Consider the following 24,046-nt stretch of genomic DNA (forward strand, 5'->3'; position numbering starts at 1 on the left):
CTGTGTATTTTTTCCTATTGTCATTACTCTGAACTGTAATTCTTTACCTCTGAGGTGTCATTCATTGTTCTCTCCTTCTACCCCCACCCCCAGAAGAAACTGGCATCTTCATTGTCCTTGGTTTTTACCTTACCTCTTGCCCCACCACTTTGCTCCTTTTTTATTTTCTAGTATTTTCTAGCCTTTTGTATTTCTACATGTTCTAGAATACTCACAGAAGATCATGAGTCCCAACTTACAAACACTGTACTGTTTTGTTCATAAAAACTTCCACTTTAATCAATTGGACAGCTCTGAAGAAAATACTCATTTTATATAGTTTTAAATTCTACATTATAGAAGAAAATGAGGGCTTACATAAATGCCATGTGTACAACAAAAAAATTTTAAATAAAAGACCTAATTCAGAAGGTAAATATATTTGTAATATAGAAGTAAGCATACATTGAAGTCCAATTAAAATTTTTATTATGTCTTGGGCACTAAAAATGCTGTGGTAAATTTTGAATGCCTTCTAAAATAGAACTATTATATTTTATAGGGTAGAAATTTCTAGCTTCAGAGTGTGCAATACATTTATGGGTACAAAACAATGTTTTTGTTTTAGATTTAAGTTATAATTATAGAACTTAATCTTGAACTGACTTTAAGTGCTTAATTTTATAGCTTCAGTAACAACTATTTCTCTTTTGTTTGCTTTTCTAATAGAACTACTTTTAGGTAGTATTAAATATGTCAAGAGAAAGATAAGAAATTGTTACCATTTTAAAAGCTTCTCTAAGAAAAAGGGAAATATTTCATTCATTTGTTATCTACATTTTTTAATGCACTTTTGAAATTCAAAGATCGCAGGTTTGTGCCAGCAACAGAAAGTGAAAAAATTTTTCAGAAGAGACTTCAGGAAATTCTCAAACAGAATGATTTCTCTGTGTAAGTGTTTATTTATTCTAGATCTCAGAACTAATTTTATTGCTTTGTTATCTAGTTTGTTTTAAAGGATATGTTTTAATTAAGCAGAACGTTATCAGGATCTGTGGACTACAGCGATGGATCTCAGGAGTTCTCTGCTGAGTTAACATTACGCTCTGAAGTTCTGTCTCCTGATATTCCTCAGTGTACACCAGCTAATATGGTAGAAGTCCACAAAGATACAGAGTTGAGCAAAGGTGAGGTTTTCAAATACGCAGAAAATACCATAATAGACATCTGTATATCTAGCACTGTAATATTAACATTTGGTTGAGTTAGCTAAGTTCCTCCCATTCTTTTACCTTTTTTTAATCTCTAGATGTAAGCACTCACTATTCTAAGTTGGTATAAACTCTTGCCATATATGATTTTACATTTTCTTATATGTGTATGTCCATAATATATACTGTTATTTTAGATTTAAACTTTTACATACATGGTGTCCTACTTGGCATAGATTAAGCAACTTGCTTTTTTCATTCAACATAGTTTTTTATTAAATGAGGTATAATTTGTATAACATAATATGCACTCATTCAAGGTGTACAATTCAATGATGAATTGTAAATTTATAGAGTTGTTCAGGCATCCCCGTAATTCAGTTTTAGAACATTTGCTTTACCTCAGAGGATTCCTGGTGTCTCTTTGCAGTCATATCTGTTCTCACCTCCAACCCCTAGTAACCACTAATTCACTTTCTTATCTCTCAAAGTTTGCCTTTTCTGGATATATCCTATAAAACAAAGCATACAATATGTGAATTTTTGTGTCTTCTTTCATTTAGTTTAAGTTTCAGTTTCATCTGTGTTGTAGTATCTATCAATAATTCATTCCTTTTTATTGCCAGATAGTATTTCATTCTATGGATATACATATTTTGTTAATTGAGTCATCAGTTGATTGATATTTGAGTTGTTTTCACTTTTTGGCACTTAATGCTGCTTTGAACAAACACTTATATGTAGGTCTTTGTGTGGATACGTATTTTCATTTCTCTTGAGAGAGATCAAGTAGTGGAATTGCTAAGTCATTTGGTAAACTTGTATTTAACTTTTGAATAAACTACAAAACTGTTTTTCAAAGTGATTATATTATTTTACATTTCCACCATCAGCATCCTCACTAACACTTGTTTGTCTTTTCTGGATAGCCATCCTAGTGTGTGAAATGGCATCCCATTATGGTTTTAAGTATCATTTCACTCATTACTAATGATATTGAGTATCTTTTATGTCAACTCATAATAACTTTGATCTATCCTTGTTGATCCATGATTCTAGTTCACTCATTTTAGCTGCTGATTAGCGTTCCTTTGTGTGACTAAACAAGTTCATTAGCTTCTCTACAGCTATTAGATGATTTTCACTTTTGCACTTTTCTTACTAATAGTGTTATTTTTGTCATCTTGTGGCTGTATGCAAGAGTTTCTCTATAGAAGACATATAGAAGTGTAATTTGCCAGGCCTTAGGATATACGTATATCCATATATATATATATACACATATACATACGTATGTACATATACATATACATACATATATATGTGTGTGTGTATATATATATATATACGTATGTGTGTGTATATATATATATATATATATATTTTTTTTTTTTTTTTTTAAGACTCTATTTCTAATAGAGAGGGAGGGGGAGAGCACAGAGTCCAACATGGGGCTCGGTCTCACAACCCTGAGATCATGACCTGAGCCCAAATCAAGAGTTAGCTGCTTAACCGACTGAGCCATCCAGGCTCTCCTCTTGACCATATTAACTACAAATCAAAATGAGCACCTACACCCAGGGCTTCCCCCTTCCTCAGACATGCATCCCAGCATTGTACAATCTCTGACTCGCAGCAGGTTGCACCTGAGGTCTCTTGAGCTCACATTAATGGCAGCCTACTGACTCAGTTCTACTTGCATTTGCTTTGTCTTAGCATCTGCCAGCCCCACTCTATTAAAAATGTACCCATCATTTTGATACTGTGATTTTCAGGGCATTTTAATATCCACTATGACAACTTCTAGCCACACTGGGCTGATTAGAGTTATTTCCTCAGGTACCAATTATTGGATTTTGTTAGTGCTGTGGTTACAAAGTTGCGTTGGTTTTGCCTTAACCTTTTCCCCCCATAAGCCCTGTTATTTTTAGAGTTCCATATTTCAGATTTTGAAGTATGTTAACAATAAAAATACCACATTATAGTAGTAATGCCATATTACACAATTGGTCTATAAAATGATTGTATCTAACTTTATATTCCCACAGTGTATTAGAGCTTAAATTTAAAATTTTTTATTTATTTTGAGAGAGAGAGAAGAGAGAGAATCCCAAACAGGCCCCATGCCATCAGCACAGAGCCCAATGGGGGCTCAAACTCACGGACCGTGAGATCATCACTGGAGCCAAGATCAAGAGTCGGACACTTAACTGACTAAGCCACCCAGGCGCCACTAGAGCTTATATTTTAAAAAAATTTTTTTGGCCATTCTGATTCCCTGAAATGGAATATTCTTAGTTTAATTTGCATTTCCTGATTACTAATAAGTTTGAGCATTTTTGTTTCTTTATCTGAGAATTGCTTATTCATATTTTTGGCTCATTTTAAGTGTTTGAGCATCTTCAATTCTGTTTTATTTTTGGGGGTTTTTTGGGTTTGTTTGGTTTTTTTTGACTGTAGTCACCGTGTATGCATTATGTTTCCATGACTTTTATTTTTTTGCTATTTATTTCTTTATTATTTTTAATATAATTTATTGTCAAGTTGGATAACATACAGTGTATACAGTATGTTCTTGGCTTTGAGGGTAGATTCCCATGATTCATCATTTACATACAACACCCAGTGCTCATCCCAAGTGCCCTCCTCAGTGCCCATCACCCGTTTTCCCCTCTCTCCCATCCCCCCAACAACCTGTATTTAAGAGTCAGTTTGTTCTCTGTAATCATCAAATCAAGATTTGTTCTCTGTATTTAAGAGTCTCTTATGGTTTGCCTCCCTCCCTCTCTGTAACTATTTTTTCCCCTTCCCCTCCCCCATGGCCTTCTGTTAAGTTTCTCAAGTTCTACATATGAGTGAAAACGTATGATACCAGTCTTTCTCTGACTGACTTATTTCACTTAGCATAATACCCTCCAGTTCCATCCACATTGCTGCAAATGGCAGGATTTCATTCTTTCTCATTGCCAAGTAGTCTTCCACATCTTCTTTATCCATTCATCTTTTGATAGACATCTAGGCTCTTTCTATAATTTGGCTATTGTAGAAAGCGCTGCTATAAACATTGGGGTGGAAGTGCCCTATGAATCAGCACTCCTGTATCCTTTGGATAAATTCTTACTAGTGCTATTGCTGGGCTGTAGGGTAGTTCTATTTTTAATTTTTTGCAGAATTTCCACACTGTTTTCTAGAGCAGCTGCACTAGTTTGTATTACTACCAACAGTGCAGGAGGGTACCCATTTCTCAACATCCTCACCAGCATCTGTTGTTTCCTGAGTTGTTAATTTTAGCCATTCTGACTGGTGTGAGGTGGTACCTTAGTGTGGTTTTGATGTGTATTTCACTGATGATGAGTGATTTTGAGCATCTTTTCATGTGTTTGTTAGCCATCTGGATGTCTTCTTTGGAAAAGTGTGTGTTCCTGTCTTCTGCCCATTTCTTCACTGGATTATTTGTTTTTCAGCTGTTGAGTTTGGTAATTTCTTTATAGATATTGAATACTGACCTTTTATCCAGTATGTCATATGCATATGTCTTTTCCTAATCCATCAGTTGCCTTTTAGTTTTGCTGATTGTTTCCTTTGCTGTGCAGAAGCTTTTTATCTTGATGAGGTCCCAGTAGTTCATTTTTGACTTTAATTCCCTTGCCTTTGGCGATGTATCGAGCAAGAAATTGCTGTGGTCAAGGTTGAAGAGGTTGTTCCCTGCTTTCTCCTCTAGGATTTTAATGGTTTCCTGTCTCACATTTAGGTCTTTCATTCATTTTGAGGATTTTTTTGTGTATGGTGTAAGAAAGTGGTTTAGTTTGATTCTTCTGCATGTTGCTGTCCAGTTCTCCTAGCACCATTTGCTAAAGAAACTGTCTTTTTTCCATTGAGTACTTTTTCCTGCTTTGTCAAAGACTAGTTGGCCGTACATTTATGGGTCCAATTCTGGGTTCTCTGTTCTATTCCATTGGTCTAGGTGTGTCTGGTTTTTGTGTCACTACCATACCGTCTCAAAGATTACAGCTTTGTAGTAGAGGGTAAAGTCTGGGATTGTGGTGCCTCCTGCTTTGGTTTTCTTTCTCAACATTACTTTGGCTATTTGGAGTCTTTTGTGATTCCATACAGATTTTAGGATTGTTTGTTGTAACTTTGAGAAGAATGCCAGTGCAATTTTGATTGGAATTGTGTAGATTGCTTTGGGTAGTACTGACATTTTAACAGTGTTTATTCTTCCAGTCATGTGTATGGAATGTTTTTCCATTTCTTTATATCTTCTTCAATATCCTTCATAAGTTCTCTATAGTTTTCAGCATAAAGATCTTTTACATCTTTGGTTAGGTTTATTCACGCATCTTCAATTTTGATGTCAGTGTAACAACTTCTTTTTCCTTTATGATTTGGCCTTTGTACCAGGTTTGCAAGTCCTTTCTTACCCTGATGTAATGCAGGTTTTTCTCCTGAAGGCCTACGTGTGCTTACAACTTGGTTTTTCACATTTAGGTCCTTAATGCATCTGAAATTTTACTTGAATATGATAAGGATCTAATTGTATCTATTTTTCTAAATATAAATAGCTAGTTATTACAACATATTATTGAAAGAAATTTTATTCCCACTGAATTCTCTCACCTCAGTCATGTAGTCACATCCCCCTACGTTGATATCATATTGTCGTAATTACTGTTGATATGTAAGTGTTTATATATAACAGGGGCAGACTTTATCTTGTTCAACTTCAAAATTGTCTGCTTTTGATCTTTTTTTTTTTTTTTTTTTTTTAATTTAAGTAACCTCTTTATACAACATGGGTCTCGAACTCACAACCTGAGATCAAGACTAGCACACTCCACTGACTGAGCCAGCCAGGTGTCTCTACTCTTGAACTTTAAAACAAAGAAAAAAAACTGTCCCCTATTAATTTTAGGATCAGATTGTTCATTTCTGGAAGAACCTATTCAGATTTTATTGGGAATTTATTGAATTTGTAGACTGATTTATTAACATTTTTTAATCTTTATGTATGCCAGATCATCTCATCTATGAAAATTATATGTTTCTCATCTTACTAGGTCTTCTTTCATATCTTTTAATAGAGTTATACCATTTTCTTCGTAAAATTTGACATCTTTTATTAAATATACACCAGGTGTCTTTTAATTGTTTCAATTATAAGTTTATCTTTCAAAAATTACATCTTGTAATTACTGGTATTTAGGAGCTTCACTGACTTTTATATGTCAGTCTTGCATACAACAACCTTTATTAGCACTAATAGTTTCCTTTTTAATGTTTCTTTTTATTTTGAGGGAGGGAGGGAGTGTACATCCATGTGTGTGCACACACATGCAGGGGAAGGACACAGAGAGAGAGGGAGTGAATTCCAAGTAAGTTCCATGCGCTATCAGAATAGAACCCAACATGGTATCCTATGGCTCATGAGATCATGACCTAAGCTGAAATCAGGAGCCCACAACTTAAACGACTGAGCTGCCAAAATGCCCTAGTGCTAATAGTTTTATATGTCCTTTCTGTTGGATAGTTTGGGTATAGAGTCATCATCTGTAAATAATAATTTTATTCTTTTCCCATACTCATACATAAAAAAAAAAAAGTGCATTTTTTAATGCACTATTTAAGAACTCTAGAATACTGTTAAGTAAAAATAATGATCTTTTTCCTGGTTTTGAAGGGAAAGGCTTCTATAGCTCATCATTAAACCTGAAATTTATACAGGATGTTCATAGATAACTTTAATTAGGTTAATATCTTTCCTATTTCTTGTTTGCTATGAATTTTAGATTTTGAAAAATCATGAATGGATATTAAATGAAATTTTACCAACTGTTCTTTTCTGAATTTATTGAAATAAATTTATTGAAACTTTTCCCCTTTCACTCTGATAATATAGTTACATTAAATAATTTTTATTTTCTAATGTTAAACTATCTGCGCACTACTGAAATAAACTCTTCTTTGTCACAGTGTGGTGTTTTTCTGAAACACTGCTATGTCTACTTTGCTAAAACTTTGTTTTGAATTTATACTTTGTTTTGTTTTGTTTTTTCTTTCATAGTTTATTGTCAAGTTGGTTTCCATATAACACCTAGTGCTCATCCCAGCAAGTGCCCTCCTCCATGCCCATCACCACCCTTCCCCTCTCCCCCACCCCCATCAGCCCTCAGCCCATTTTCAGTATTCAAGAGTCTTTCATGGTTTGCCTCCATCCCTCTCCCCAACTATTTCTCCCCTTCCCCTTCCCTATGGTCCTCTGTTAAGTTTCTCCTAATCCACCTATTGTGAAAACATACGGTATTTGTCTTTTCTCTGCCTGACCCAGTTCGCTCAGCATAACACCGTCAAGTTCCATCCACATTGCAACAAATGGCCAGATTTCATTCTTTGTTACTGCCATGTAGTATTCTATTGTATAGATAAACCACATCTTGATCCATTTGGCAGTTGATGGACACTTAGGCTCTATCCATGATTTGGCTATTGCTGAGAGTACTGCTATGAACATTGGGGTACATGTGCCCCTGTACATCAGCACTCCTGTATCCCTTGGGTAAATTCCCAGCAGTGCTGTTGCTGGGTCATAGGGGAGTTCTATTGTTCATTTTTTGAGGAACCTCCACACTGTTTTCCAGAAGGGCTACACCAGTTTACATTCCCACCAATGGTGTAGGAGGGTGCCCATTTCTCCACATCCTTGTCAGCATCTATAGTCTCCTGATTTGTTCATTTTGGCCACTCTGACTGGCGTGAGGTGGTATCTCAGTGTGGTTTTGATCTGCATTGCCCTGATGATGAGGGACACTGAGCATTGTTTCCTGTGTCTGTTGGCCCTCTGGTTGCCCTCTTTGGAGAAGTGTCTGTTCATGTCTTCTGCCCATTCACAGGATTATTTGTTTTTCAGGTGTGGAGTTTGGTGAGTTCCATATAGATTTTGACTACTAGCCCGTTATCTGATATGTCATTTGCAACTATCTTTTCCCATTCCATCAGCTGGCTCTTAGTTTTATGGATTGTTTCCTTTGCCCTGCAGAAGCTTTTTATCTTGATGAAGTCCCAACAGTTCATTTTTGCTCTTGATTCCCTTGCCTTTGGGGAATGTGTCAAGGAAGAAATTGCTGCGGTGGAGGTCAAGGAGGTTGTTTCCTGCTTTCTCCTCTAGGGTTTTGATGGTTTCCTATCTCACATTCAGGTCCTTTATCCATTTTGAGTTTATTTTTGTGTATGGTGTGAGAAAATGATCTAGTTTCATTCTTTTCCATGTTACTGTCCAGTTCTCCCCAGCACCATCTGTTAAAGAGGCTGTCTTTTTCCCACTGGATACTCTTTCCTCCTATGTCAAAGATTAGTTGGCCATACATTTGTGGTCCAATTCTGGGTTCTCTATTCTATTCCATTGGTCTTTGTGTCTGTTTTTGTGCCAATACCATACTGTTTTGATGATTACAGCTTTATAGTAGAGGCTAAAGTCTGGGATTGTGATGCCTCGCATTTTGGTTTTCTTCTTCAATATTACTTTGGCTATTTGGAGTCTTTTGTGGTTCCATACAAATTTCAGGAGAGTTTGTTCTAGTTTTGAGAAGAATGCTGGTGCATAATAGATAGGGATTGCATTGAACGTATAGATTGCTTTGGGTAATAATGACATTTTAACAATATTCTTCTGATCCATGGACATGGAATGTTTTTCCATTTCTTTTTATCTTCTTCAATTTCCTTCATAAGTTTTCTATAGTTTTCATCGTACAGATCTCCTATATCTTTGGTTAGGTTTATTCCTAGGTATTTTATGATTTTTTTGTGCAATTGTGAATGGGATCAGCTTCTTGATTTCTCTTTCTGTTGCTTCATTATTGGTGTATAAAAATGCAACCAATTTCTGTACGTTGATTTTGTACCCTACAACTTTGCTGAATTCATGGATCAGTTTTAATAAGCTTCTGGTGGAGTCTGTCCGGTTTTCTATGTAGAGTATCCTGTCATCTGCAAAAAGTGAAAGATTGACTTCTTCTTTGCCAATTCTGATGTCTTTTGTTTTCTTTTGTTGTCTGATGGCTGATGCTAGGACTTCCAGCACTATGTTAAACAACAGTGGTGAGAGTGGACATCCCTGTCGTGTTCCTGATCTCAGGGGGAAAGCTCTCGGTTTTTCCTCATTGAGGACGATGTTAGCTGAGGGCTTCTCATAGGAGGCTTTTATAATGTTTAAGTAAGTTCCTTCTATCCCGACTATCTCAAGGGTCTTTATTAAGAAGGGATGCTGTATTTTGTCAAATGCTTTTTCTGCATCTATCAACGGGATCATATGGTTTTTATCTTCTGTTGATGGATGTATCACATTGATTGATTTGCAAATATTGAACCAGCCATGTAACCCAGGAATGAATCCCACTTGATCATGGTGGATAGCTCTTTTTATGTGCTGTTGAATTCAGTTTCCAAGTATCCTGTTGAGAAGTTTTGCGTCCATATACATCAAGGATTATTGGCCTATATAGTTCTCTTTTTTTGCTGGGTCTCTGGCTTGGGAATCAAAGTGATGCTGGCTTTGCAGAATGAATCCAGAAGTTTTCCTTCCATTTTTGTTTTTTTGGAATAGATTGAGAAGAATGGGTATTTTAACTCTGATTTAAATGTGTGGTATAATTGCCCAGGGAAGCCATCTGTCCTAGGGCGCTTATTTGTTGGGAGATTTTTGGTAACTGATTCAATATCTTCACTAGTTATGGGTCGGTTCAGATTTTCTATCTCTTCTCATGTGAATTATGGTAGTGCATATGTGTTTAAGAATTTGTCCATTTCTTCTAAGTTGTCCAGTTTGTTGGCATATAATTTTTTCATAGTATTCCCTGATAATTGCTTGTATTTCTGAGGGATTGGTTGTAATGAGTCCATTTTCATGCATGATTTTGTCTATTTGAGTCTCTCTCTCTCCTTTTTGAGAAGCCTGGCTACAGGTTTATCAATTCTGTTTATTTTTTCAAAAAACCAACTCTTGGTTTCATTGATCTGTTCAACTTTTTTTTTATACTGTATTGTTTATTTCTGCCCTGATTTTTATTATTTCTCTTCTCCTACTGGGTTTGGGGTGCTCTTGTTGCTCTCCTTCTAGTTCCTTTAGATGCACTGTTAGATTTTGTATTTGCCCTTTTTCAAATTTCTTGAAATAGGCCTGGAGTGCAATGTACTTTCTTTCCTCTTAGGACTGCCTTTGCAGCATCCCATAGAATTTGGATTGTTATATTTTCATTTTCATTTGTTTCCATATGATTGGCCCATCTGTTCCTTAGTAGGGTGTTCTTTAACCTCCATGTTTTTAGAGGTTTTCCAGACTTTTTTCTGTGATTGATTTCAAGTTTCATAGCATTGTGATCTGAAAGTGTGCATGGTATGATCTCAGTTCTTTTATATTTATTGAGGGCTGCTTTATGACCCAGTAGGTGATCTGTCTTGGAGAATGTGCTATGTGTACTTGAGAAGAAAGTGAATTCCATAGCCTCAGGATGTAGAGTTCTAAATATATCTGTCAGATCCATCTGGTCCAATGTGTCTTTCAAGTCCATTGTTTCTTTAGTGATTTTCTGTTGATCTCTCCATTGCTGTAAGAGGAGTATTAAAATCCCGTGCTATTAGCACATTCTTATTCATAAGATTGTTTCTGTTTGTGATTAATTGTTTTATGTATTTGGGTGCTTCTGTATTTGGTGTGTAGACATTTATAATTGTTAGCTCTTCCTGATGTATAGACCCTGTGGTTATTATATAATGCCCTTCTTCAGCCCTTGTTACTGCCTTTAGTTTAAAGTCCAGTTTGTCTGATATAAGTGTGGCTATTCCAGCTTTCTTTTGACTTCCAGTAACATGATAGATATTTCTCCATCCCCTTACTTTCAATCTGAAGGTGTCCTCAGGTCTAAAATGAGTCTCTTGTAGACAGCAAATAGATGAATTTTGGTTTTTAACCATTCTGCTACCCTGTGTCTTTTCATTGGAGCATTTAGTCCATTTACATTCAGTGTTGTTATTGAAAAATATGGCTTTAGAGTCATTGTTTTCTTTGTAGGATTCATGCTTGTGATGGTGTCTCTGGTACCTTGTATTCCTTGCAACATTTCCCTCATAGAGTGCCCCTTAGGATTTCTTGTAGGGCTGGTTTAGTGGTGACGAATTCTTTCAGTTTTTGTTTATTTGGGAAGACTTTTATTTCTCCTTTTATTCTGAATGAGAGGCTTGCTGGATAGAGGATTCTTGGCTGCATTTTTTTTCTGTTCATCACATTAAAGGTTTCCTGCCATTCCTTTCTGGCCTGCCAAGTTTCAGTAGATAGGTCTATAACTACTCTGATAGATCTCTTTTTGTATGTTAGGGCCCTTTTATCTCTAGCTGCTTTCAGAATTCTCTCTTTGTCCTTCTGTTTTACCAGTTTCACTATGTGTCATGCAGAAGATCGATTCAGGTTAGGTCTGAGGGGAGTTCTCTGTGCCTCTTGGGTTTCAGTGTCTGCTTCCTTCCCGTGATTAGGGAAATTCGCAGCTATAACTTGTTCAAGGACTCTTCAGCGCCCGTCCCTCTCTCTTCCTCTTCTGGAATTCCTATGATATGGATATTGTTCCATTTGATTATATCACTCAGCTCTGGAACTCTTCTTCTGTGTTCCTGGATCAGTTTATCTCTCTTTCTCTTGGCTTCCTCTTTTTCTATAATTGTATCTTCTAAATCACCTATTCTCTCTGCCTCTTCACTCTGTGCATTGGACGCCTCCATTTTATTATGCACCTTATTTATAGCATTTTTTAATTTATCACAACTATCTTTAAGTTCCATGGCCTTTGTAGCAATAGCTTCTCTGATGTCTTCCATCCCTTTTTCAAGCCCAGTGATTAATTTTATGAGTATTGTTCTCAATTCTTGTACAGTTGCTTATATCTGTTTTGAGCAGTCCTATAGCTGTCACTTCTTTCTGGAATTTCGTTAGGGGGAAGTTCTTCCTTTTCGTGATTTTGGCTAGCTTTCTGTCTCTTGTCAGTTTTAAAAGCTTGTTGTGTGCTCTGTACCTGCAAGTACTGCTATATTAAAAAGGCTCACTGACTGCAGGGCCTGTCTGTTCAGGAAGTGTTCTTTTAATGGTGTCTCTTGGTCTCTTTTGTTGAGACTTTGGTTATTTTATTTCCCTACTTGTAGTGGTATTTGGGATTCTCCACCACGTGTACTTTGGCTTGTTTCTTGATGTATCCCTGGAAAGGAAGTCAGACAGACAGACACAGGGAACGAAGGCATGCAAACCGACAGGCAAATCCAACAAACAACCAAATCGAAAGGGGAAAAGAAAAAACCCCAAAAGACAAAGGGCAGTCTAAAAGCAGAAAACTGAAATTCCCAGCTACAAATAAAGAGCAGGGTGTACGCAGTACTGACAGAAGAGCATATACAAAGAAAGAAATGACAGGGTGGGGAGGAAGTGAAATTGGAAGAGAAATGACCAGGCAGAGAGACTAAGAGGCTTAATTCAGAGAGAGAAAGAGGAGAATATGGTAAGAGGCGAGGAGAAAGAAACTAAGATAATGTTACCCAAATAAACTATATAGTCTGATTACTCCAGAGAGAGAGAGATAGAAAGGTAGCGGTAGAGGTGTAGAATATACATCTAAAGAATGGGTTAAATGTGACTGTTTAAGCAAACCAGTGACCAGAGTGCCCAGTCCAGCAGAGGGGAGGGATAGGAAGGAATGAGACAAGGGAAAATATATCTGAATAGAAAGAATTAATCTAGAATTAATCACGGCAGTGCATCCATGTTGATCTTGCCCTGGGCTCCTGTTAAAAACAAACAAAAAAAAACCCCAGACAGCTCTCTAGCAGGGATGGGCATGGTTTGGTGTAGGCAGGTCTTAGCCTCCACTGGGGTTTTGTGAGCCACTCCCTGAGGTCCCACCTTGGTGGTTGTGGGGAGAAAAAAGGCAGTGCCCCAGTCCCTTCTCGAACCAACCATTGCAAATCACTCTTTTGGGTCCGATCTCCCTGTGCCGTGGGTGTAGCCAAGGTGGGCCATGTCCTATGCCCCAAGCCACGCCTTGTTTCCAGGTCTTAGTCTGCTCACTGCTTTATTGATACCGCCAAAAATGTAATCCCACAGGCTGGGCTGCTTCCCTGCTGCAGATTGAGCCAGGAGAGCAGCGGAGCAGTTTCTTCTGGCCGCCGGGGACAGAGGCACACAGCCCAAAGTCAGCACCACAGCTAGAAATAAGATCACTCTCCATCCCGAGCCGAAGTTTTTCTCTTCTCCAGGGACAGTTCTATGAGCAGCTTCAGCCTTCAGCCGCTCTTTCTCTTCCCCTCGACTCACCCCAGCAGCCAGTGAAGGGGGTTCCCTTCCCTCCCTCCCTGTCTCCAGGTCCCGGCTGTCCTTATCTTTTCCAGTCCACACTCACGCACCTATGAGGTCCTCTCAGTGGACTCTGTCTCTTTTCCTCCCAGACTCCCGCAGTTCAGTGTCGGATGGCTTCAGGCCTTCTCTGCTTGAGAGATGGAGACAGACAAAATGTACGGAGCTCCCTACTTCTCCGCCATCTTGCCTCCTTCTATACTTTTTGTTTTTAATCAAGAAAGATTCATACTTTGCTTCATTAAGTGAGTTGTGGAGTTTTGTTTATTTTTGAACTCTTTTCTAGAATTTTAATAATGTATAAAATTCTCAGATCACTGTTGTATACCTGAAACTAATATAAACACTGTATGTCAACTATACTTCAATTAAAAACAAAACTATTTTTATTAGATTTGTATAATCTACTGTTTGGAGAATTGATAGATCTCATCTATAAAAACATCCAAAGTGAATAGTGAGTGAATTTTGTGTTGGGACTGAAAATTGAATGGACTGCTAGTTCAATTTCCGTAACTGTTGTAAGTCTACTCAAGATTTCTGTTTCTGTTTGAGTCAGGTTTTATATCATATTTTTCCTAAGAAATTATCCATTTTATCTGATTTTTCCATGCTTTTGGCATAAAGTTCATAATATTACTTTAACATCTCTCTTATTTTTGGTACCTTCCCTTTTATTTCTGACATCTTTTGTGTCTTCTATTTTGTTTTGATCATTCTTGCCAATCTTGTCTATTTTATTATTACCTTCTGAGAACCAGCTTTTGTTTTTACTGATCCTCTAAGTTGTCTTGTTTGAGTATGTGCTATTTATTTTTCACAGTTTGTATGTTCTTTTGTTTTGATTAAGTACTCTTTATTAGACCACGGTGTCCTAGGATGTGTTAAAAATATTTCTTCCTGAGGGCACCTGGCTGACTCAGTTGGTTAAGCATCCAGCTCTTGATTTTGGCTCATGTCGTGATTTCACAGTTTGTGAGGTCGAGCCCCACATCAGGCTCTGTGCTGAGAGCCAGAGCCTGCTTGGGCTTCTCTCTCTATCTCTCTCTCTCTGTCTCTCTCTCTCTCTCTCTCTCTCTCTGCCCCTCCCCCACTCATGCACATGCAAACACTCTCTCTCTCTCTCTCTCTCTCTCTCTCTCTCAAAATAAACTTTTAAAAAATATTTTTTTCCTGAAGCTTTAAACTCTTTTAAAAACTGTTGAAATCACTAGGTTTTAAGTCTGCATACTAGAAGCAAAAAAAGAACTGTTTTAAAGTTAGCTCTCTCTAACTGCCTGCCGTGTTTTACTATTGTCTTTTTTTCTACTACTATTTGCTTTCTATTGTTACTCTCTCTTTGACTAGAGTATGAGACTCTTTTATCTTTATTCTTAAAATTATTTAATCCCTCTGTAAAAATTAGATTTATAAAAATCAGATGTTGAAAGACAAATTTTTAGATCATGGGGTTGAAAGCTGAGAAATGTAAAATTTATGATTTTTAAGCCTTAGAGAATAAAGAATTATATTATACTTTTCTGTTTGTATATTTTAATTTGCAATATTTTTTACCAGAGAAATATAACTGTATAAACTAGGTAGGACCAAAGAGGTTAATGAGATTATAAATATTTAGTGAATTACAGATTCAAGGTGCTTGGTTGGTTTTTTCCTTTTTAATCCCATGTGTCTGATTAGATATTCCTGTGGCTTTTACTGTTTTATTCTGTTTTTTATTTAATATGTATATCACTAACACTTCAAGTTTTACATAGGTTTGCATTGTCATGCTTCCTAATTTACACAAATTCTAAACAATAAATTTTAGATTTAAGCCATTGCTTTAATGTTTTTGTATTCTTTGTCATCTTAAGGTCATACTACACACAAAGTGGAGGAAGCTCTTATTAATGAAGAAGCAATTTTGAACCTCATGGAAAATAGTCAGACTTTTCAGCCTTTGACCCAAAGACTGAGTGAGTCACCAGTTTTCTGTAAGTAATGATTCTACTATAAATTTTCAATATTTTAATCAATGAAAGTATGTACGTGAGGGGGAATTTTTCCTTTGGTTTAAAGAGGTTAATGTTGCATGTTCAGTAAATCCTTATTGTAAGTATAAAAATGGAACCTTGAATTAAATGAAGTATCTACACAGCTTTTTCTAAAAAACAATTGTGGAAAAAAAATCTTTCTTTTTTTTTTTAAGATAATTTATTTATTTTGAGAGGGAGACAGCACAGGTCAGAGAAGGACAGAGAGAGAGAGAGAGAGAGAGAGAGAGAGAGATAGAGAATACCATGCAGGTTCTGTACTGTCAGCATGGAGCCTGATTCAGGGCTTGACCATGAACTGTGAGATCTTGACCTGAGCTGAAGTCGGATACTTAACTGATTGAGCCACCCAGATACCCCTCTTTCCCTTTTTTTTTTTTTTTTTTTTAAACTTCACTTTGGTTGGAGGACAACTATATTGCTTTAGGGGGAAAATACATTTATTTTGAATTCAGAATTCTCCGAAGTTGAGTACATAATTAAATACCATAATTGATTCTTCCTTCGTGAGTATCAGAAATTTCCTGAACAATTCTTTTTGAGCCATTAATTTTTGGCAAGTATATAACATGACAGTTATTTCTCTGTGTCTTTGCATTTCCCTAAATGCATTTTCATTAGCATCATAAGGCATGTTAGATTTCATTTCATTAATTTACCTTAAATTACTGACGTCCTGTTCAAAAATTTATTTAAAATTTCATTATGGGGCACGTGGGTGGCTCAGTCAGTTAATCATCAGAATCTTGATTTCAGGTCATGATCAAGCCCCACACTGGGCTCTGCGCTCTCCACTGTGTAGAGCCTGCTTGGGATTCTCTCTCCCACTCTCTCTCTTTCATTCTCTCTCTCACTCTATCCCACCCCTGCTCATGCACTTGCACTTGCTCTCTGTTTCAAAAATAAAAATAAACATTAAAATAAAATTTCACTGCAAAAAAAATGTCATTGAGTTTCATGCTTCTTGTTTTTCCTGGTGTAATGATTTTATGTCTCTTTTTTGTGTGAATTTTGTATTTTTTCCATTCTTACTGTATCAAATGAGAGATTGCATCAGGTGTGTTCCCAGCTTTCTACAGTGTCCTCTGTCTGATATATTCATTTTCATTTGAATGTAACACAAATTGACTAGGAACAATACCAAAATTATTGTACCCAGTTATATTTCAAGAACATTTTAGACAAGAGTAGGAAATTTTCTTTTATAAATGAATGGCATTTCGAGAAAGCAATGATCCAAAGAAAAAAGAGGCAGCTAAGAGGAACACAGAGAAATGAAGGAATTGAAAAAGAGAGTGAGAGAGGTATATCCTTATTTCATTATATCAGGAAAATAAAGTGTATCATTAGTAGATAAATTCCACCTTGCCTAAGGTTGGGATTTATGTGTTAGTCACAAATGCAATCTCCGTGTTAGTCAAAGATCTGAAAGTCAAATATCTGTAGTTCATTTGTAAATCTTTTATTAAAGAATGAGACAGGAAAAATGAATTGTAGTTCTAGGTTTAAGAAACAGATTTTTGCAAGAGTGGCCTTTACAAGAAAATATCTTTATTTTTGTCTTCTATTTGGTAGCATATTTGAACCAATTTTCTTTAATGTCAATGAAGAAAACCTGGGACCTGATATTTTGGTAAATAGAGAGCATATTATCTCTTCTTAGAAAAAAGTTATGTATTAGCTTAGAACAAACCTCCCACCTTCGTGGTCTTTTGTTTTTTTTTTTTTTTTAATAATAGCTTTTGTTTAGATATTTCACATACCATAAAATTTACCTTCTGGTGTATACAGTGATTTTTGTCATGTTCACAGAGTTATGCAACCATTACCACTGTCTATCTCCGTCATTTTTATCACCCTAAAAAAGCCCCATAACCATTAGCACTCGCTTCTCATTCTTCCCTCCTCTCGGCTCTTGGCAACCACTAATCTATTTTCTCCTTAATGGATTTACCAATTTTGGTAATTTCATATAAATGGAATCCTATAACTTTTGTTGGTGGCTCCTTTCGCTTAGCATAATGTTTTCAAGGTTCATCCAAGTTGTAGCATGAGCCAGTACTTCATTCCTTTTCACTACTGAGTAATATTCTGTCATAGGAATATACCGTAGTTCATTTATCCATTCTTAAGATGATGGATATGTGAGTTGTTTCCACTTTGTTTGGCACTTATGAATAATGCTGCTGTGATTATTCATGTATATATATTTGTGTGGATATATGTTTTTAGTTATCTTGGGTATATGTCAGGAGTGGAAATTCTGTATCATATGGTAACTATGTGTAACATCTTGAGGAATCATCAGGGTTTTTTCCAAAGCTGCTGCACCATTTCACACTGATCAGCAATGTAGAAAGTTTTGAATTTCTTTACTTCCTTGCCAATACTTATTATTTGTCTTCGATTTGTCAACCCCAGTACATATGAAGTGGCATTTCATTGTAGTCTTCAAGGTTTTTTAAGTAATGTCATTGACCACTTAAAAGCTTTCTTGTGTTTTTCAACTACAGATTTCATTTGTCTATCCTGTTAGCTAAATACAACTTAAGTGAGAATAAGGTGTTCACATGTACTGTTTTTAAGGCACTTCTTAGCATTAATCATATATTTATTCCATATTTTATATTTGTTTTGAACACTGGTGACTCTATTTGGACTTAACAGTGCAGTAAGAGTTTGGGCGGCTTGATTAATGCATATTCGTGGGCCCTACCTCAGAAATTCTGCTTCAGTAGATATAGGATGGGGTCTGGAAAGACACAAAATCATTCCAGTGCAAGTAGTCCAAAGATCATCACACTTTAATAAAAGAGCTACATCAACAAAGTCATTTCTATTCTTTCAGTATGTGCCAACATCTGTGATTTCCTTGTTTTATAACTGATCTGAATTGTTGAATTATGTAGAAGAGTTATTTGTTAGTGATGCTTCACTTGTTTTATAGTGGACAGTAGTCCTGATGAGGCTCTGGTACATCTTCTTGCTGGTTTGGAAAATGATGGATATCAGGCGGGAAGAAATAGGATACCATCACAGTGTCATTTCTTTGGACACACTAAAAATTCCCAAAATAGTGATGATGAAGAAAATGAACCACAGATTGAAAAAGAGGAAATGGAGCTTAGTTTGGTGATGTCTCAGAGATGGGACAGCAATATTGAAGAACCTTGTGCCAAAAAGAGGTAACTTTTTAGTTATTTCCATTAATTTAATAATTTCCTATTGCCATGATCACTGTTCTTTAGTTAGAAATTACTATTTACTATTATTCATGTTAAATACTTTATAAACTAATAGTTGTCTTTTAAATCTCTTTAAAGTAGTGCTCTGTTTTTCTTGTGGCATAACTTCATATTCTAAGCAAAATAAAATTTTGCTACATTTAAAAAGATTAAACGTAAGTATGTTTTGCCAGTTTTATTGAGAAATAATTGACTTCCATCACTGTATGAGTTTCAGTTGTATAGTATAAAAGTTTGACTTACATATATTGTAAAATGATTACCACAATAAGTTTAGTTAATATCCATCATCTCATATAGATATAGTAAAAAGAAATAGGAGGGGGGGAAGGGAAAAAAATGTTTCTTTTAATAAGAACTCTCAAGGTTCACTCTAACAACTTTCCTCTTTATCATACAGGAGTGGTAACTATAGTCACCATGTTGTACATTACCTTCCTAGTACTTATCTTATAACTGTAAGTTTGTATCTTTTGACCAACTTCCTCCAATTCCCATTCCCCCCATAAACCTAAGTTGTAGAAATCATCTGTTTGTATATGTGTGGATAATAAATAAGGCAAAATAAATGAGGCCTCCTTATCTCTGAATTGGGGGAAAAAAGAGTGTCTTCTGAGAGGTGACCTGTTATGGGTTGGAGCAACAGTTCTAGAGTCAGTTTGAAAATAAATAGTTTTTAGGAGTGAATAGACTGAAGGAATTAAATATTAAAAATAAATAAAAGAGTCTCAGAAACAGACATTGATATTCTGATCATTTCTCAAGCTAAATGAATAAGATAGTTTTCCACATCAGTCTCTTGTGACCCTGATTGGTTTGAGTTATATCTCTGTATGTCCAAAGAGATTAGGCTTCTGAGACTGAAACATTGAGTATGCCTCTCATTTAAAGTTATGTAGACATACTAAAGCCTCTAAACTCTTTTGTTTGATATTTTCATCCCCAGAGCCATTATTGAAGGGTGAAAGATTAATCCATAAATATTAAATATACATGTAAGATTTCCTCTGGTTTCTCAACGCTACTTAAAAATAAAATTTTTGGTCCCTTGTTATCTGGGTGTATATCAGAACCCTTTCTTCTATATTTTCACACTATGGTCCTACAAAGAATTCCATTTTCATTCTATGAGTAGAAAATTCCAAATCTGCAAAATATTATTTTATACTTTTCCTAGCTTCATGTGTTCAGTTCCCTTTGCTGTGACAGTTATGAATCATTCAAAGACTCAGCCCTTGACCTTTGAAGAACTAATGCTACCTGGTCCAGACAGAATCAGTGTTTGATTTCCTGATAGACTTGACCCTCCATGGTGTCATAAAATGTCTTTTGCCAATATTTCCTAATCTGTTTTTAAAAAATGTATGTGGGGGCGCCTGGGTGGCTCAGTCAGTTAAGCATCTGGCTTCAGCTCAGGTCATGATCTCGCAGTTTGTGGGTTTGAGCCCTGCGTTGGGCTCTGTGCTGACAGCCAGCTCAGAGCCTGGAGCCTGTGTTCGGATTCTGTGTCTCCCTCTCTTTCTGACCCTTCCCTGCTCACGCTGTCTCTCTATCAAAAATAAATAAAACTTAAAAAAAAATTTTTTTAAATGTGTGTGGAATTTGAGATATAAAACAAATGAACATAAGGGAAGGGAAGCAAAAATAATATAAAAACAGAAAGAGACAAACCACAAGAGACTCTGAAATCCAGAGCATGGACTGGAGGTTGCTTGAGGGGTATTGGTTGGGGAGATGGGCTAGGTGAGTGATGAGCATTGAGGAGGACACTTGTTGGGATGAGCACTAGGTCTTATATTGTAAGTGATGAATCACTAAATTTTTTTCCTAAAATCATTGTTACACTAAATGTTAAACTTGTATTTAAATGAAAAATAAATAAAATTTTAAAAAAGTGAAGTAAAAGGCATAAAACTTTTTGTAGCTCGTCTGTATGTTAGCTTTTTAATTTTTTTAATATAAATTTGATAAATCTTTCCATGAACTATCCTATTGGGAAATGCCTCAGCCACAACAACCAATAAAAATAGCTTTGTTCTTATTTCTGTAATAATAAATTCCCTTCCCACCCCACTGACTTCTGAAAGTTTGTAATTTCAGTGTTTTATTTGACTTGCCCTCCTTTATACCCCTGTTTATTGTTTAGTTGTGTCAGTCAACTCTTGTCTCCATAGCCTTTGTTCTGTCCTTCTATCCCCCCCCTCCTTTCCAAGGTAATATCCTAACTTAGGCCTTCATTATCATTTGTCTGGAATACTATGATTCACTTTTTAACTGGCCTTCTCCTTGCTTCCAGTCCTACTCCTTTCTAGTAAGGGTAATAATTATGATTATTAAATAAACATTTTATGGGCACTTAGAAAGGAAAGTAGAGTATATCAGTTCAAGTCATGCTCTGTGGTCTTTATATCCTTTTTAAATATGGTTAAGGGAATGTTATAATCCTATTGAGTCTTAATTTCAATAGGCATTTAGTGAAGTCTTACATAACATCCTAATAGGTAAGGAGAATACATGAATTTGCTTTTAATAAACCACCTAAATGCTTAAATGCCAAGTATCATGCTAGATTGGATTGAGATTATCACAAACGTTAGAGATTGGTAAGTCATTGGATGACAAAATATAGATTCAAAAATACATTGTAACTGAATAGGTGATGCCTAATTGAGAGTCCTATGTTTAGGTTCAGTGAATCGGCTATATAAATATAGACTAGAGAGACTTTTAGTTCATTTTGGGCTTAATAATTTCTGTGGAAAAGCCATGATTTTACTTGATTAAGAGCACAATAAGTCTTTAGTGTTATATGGTTACCAAAATAGTGAATTTAATTATTGGCTACCAGCTGTACCTGGGGTAACATTTATTACTCTAACAGATTTTGGATTTTATTAATAAAATAATTACAGTGTTTACTTGATGTGTTTAAGTCTTGTTGTAATCAAATAAATTGGATTGCTTCTTTCATATTTTAGTAAAGTGTTGACTATTTGATATTTCTATTTGTTCTTATGGTATTTCACTTTATCCTTTTTCCATTTGTTTCTTTCTTTATTGTTTATTTTGGTATTGTTACTTTGATTTTACCTTCAGTATAACATTAACATTTTGTCTACAGTTTCTCAGATTACATCTCATTTATACTTTTATACCCGTATCAAGTAGATTAAAATTCAAATATACAAAATTCTTATAAAGTTACTCTCTACTTGTTACCAATAATGTCAGCCTGTTTAAAATAATAGTCATAGTTTATCCCCTGATTAATTAATGCTTACATGTTCATTGACTGGACCAATTATGTGAAAACCATCCCCAAGTTAACCTTGGGAAAACAAACCTTTCATTTCATAACAGTGAATAAACATTTAATAACTGAATATTAGAAATTGAAAAATAGAAGTATAGTGTCAAGAAAGAATCATTCAATTCTCTTGTATTGTGAATGTTCTATTCTGCCCTGAATTACCATATTTTAAGAATCCTGAGAAAGGAAAGGAAAGGGAAAGAAGAGGAAGAAAAGGAAGGATCTGTGAAAACTCACTTTTAAAGAGCAGCAAAGGGGGTGCCTGGGTAGCTCAGTCAGATGAATGTTCCAACTCTTGATTTCAGCTCAGGTCATGATCTCATATTCGTGAGATCAAGCCCCGAGTTGGGCTCCATGCTATGTGTCTAGAGCCTGCTTGGGATTCTCTCTCCTTCTCTTTTTCTACGCCTCCCCCCCCACTCCCTCCCCCGTTGGACTAAATAAGTAAACATTCTTAAAAAATAAAGAGCAATAGGAAGAATAGATGTTTGATCTAATTAGAGATCTAATTATGGGACAAATAATAAATGCCTTCAAATATATTAAAGGTTATATATTAAAGATGGAAAATAGCATAGATTGGCTACGTAGAGTGACACAGGACAAAAGCAAGAATAATACATGGAAGTTGGAAAGTATTGTGTAAATATAGGAAGAAAATCACTAAAAATTAACAGTGGAAAAGATTACCTGGTGAGGCAGCAAGTTCCTTATACTGAAAATGTAAAACTAGAGATTTTAGCATCTATTAAAAATAAGGTTTTTGCACTACTCAGTGCAAAATTGGACTGGATGACCTCTAATAACTCTTTGAGCTTCTAAGAGAGTGACTTTAGGACAAATTGTGATTTGGTAAAGGCTTGATGGAGAAACTGTTCTATGTATAATTAAAGGACATTTCCAAATTTTTGAGACAAGAGAAAGAAAAACTTAGGTATAGATAGAAAGTAAGTTTGCCCATCCAAATAGAAAGTAGGACCTAGTGAAAAAATTTTAATCAATAAGAGATGAAGTCATTCTGGATTTCACAGCCCATCTGAATTCCTTAGTAACCGTCTTTATAGCCACTGCTGGGACCAACTCAACACCTTTACCACTTCCTAGCCCCTCTCTGATCCCTGTTGTTTTCTCTTTCAACCTGACCTGAGTACCCCCTTGCTTACCTATTTGTTTCCAGTTCATAGTATAGAGATTGTATATTTGTGGAGACTTCTTAAAATATGCTGAGATGCCACCTTTTTAGATGTTACTGGGTTCTCGATCTTTTTAGTTTTACTATCATAGCATCACATTAGGCAACTTTTTGAATCTGATATTCTTTTTTCTATGATCATACTCACTATTGAATCTTAATATTCTCTAGATCACTGTGTAGAAATACCCATAGAAGCTCAACTGAAGAAGATGATTCATCTTCAGAAGAAGAAATGGAATGGAGTAATAACAGTTTGCTTCTAGCCAATCTTTCTATACCTCAGTTAGATGGAACTGCAGATGAAAATAGTGGTAAGTAAACTAATGCACTGTGACCATTTTATTATGTAGGGGCTAAAAATGTATTTGATTTTAAAACTTTAATCACATTTTCTTACAAAATTGGCTAAGTGTGAGGCTCTGACAATACTATCTTACGTTCTGTCCTCTAAGATTTTTTCTTTGAGTATGTAGGTATGTGATTCTTTCTCATTTCTAAGAGGATAACATTTGTAAATCACTGATTTAAAGTTTCATAAACTTTAATCAGTTGATCATGTTAACATTTAAGTAGCATAAGAAACATGGTCAGATGTTAACTAACTGGAATTTAAATAAAATTTTGAAAAAAAGAGATAGCTCAGCTTATTTGAAATGATAATGCAACGAAACATTGTTTAAGGAAAAAT

At 35.6% G+C, this 24,046-nt stretch overlaps 1 protein-coding gene across 1 annotated transcript in view; it reads left to right on the forward strand.

Moving 5' to 3' along the window:
• The window catches only part of REV3L (REV3 like, DNA directed polymerase zeta catalytic subunit), a 180,687-nt gene that overhangs the window by 76,880 nt on the left and 79,761 nt on the right, over window positions 1-24,046 (forward strand). The window contains exons 8-12 of the mRNA XM_039252205.1: window positions 846-930; window positions 1,018-1,166; window positions 15,429-15,548; window positions 18,556-18,793; window positions 23,527-23,669. Of these exons, the coding sequence (XP_039108136.1) occupies window positions 846-930; window positions 1,018-1,166; window positions 15,429-15,548; window positions 18,556-18,793; window positions 23,527-23,669 (735 nt within the window). The remainder of the gene's footprint in view (window positions 1-845; window positions 931-1,017; window positions 1,167-15,428; window positions 15,549-18,555; window positions 18,794-23,526; window positions 23,670-24,046) is intronic.

Source organism: Hyaena hyaena, unplaced genomic scaffold, assembly GCF_003009895.1.
Source record: "Hyaena hyaena isolate Hyena2069 unplaced genomic scaffold, ASM300989v1 scaffold_412, whole genome shotgun sequence".
NCBI classification, from domain to species: domain Eukaryota; kingdom Metazoa; phylum Chordata; class Mammalia; order Carnivora; family Hyaenidae; genus Hyaena; species Hyaena hyaena.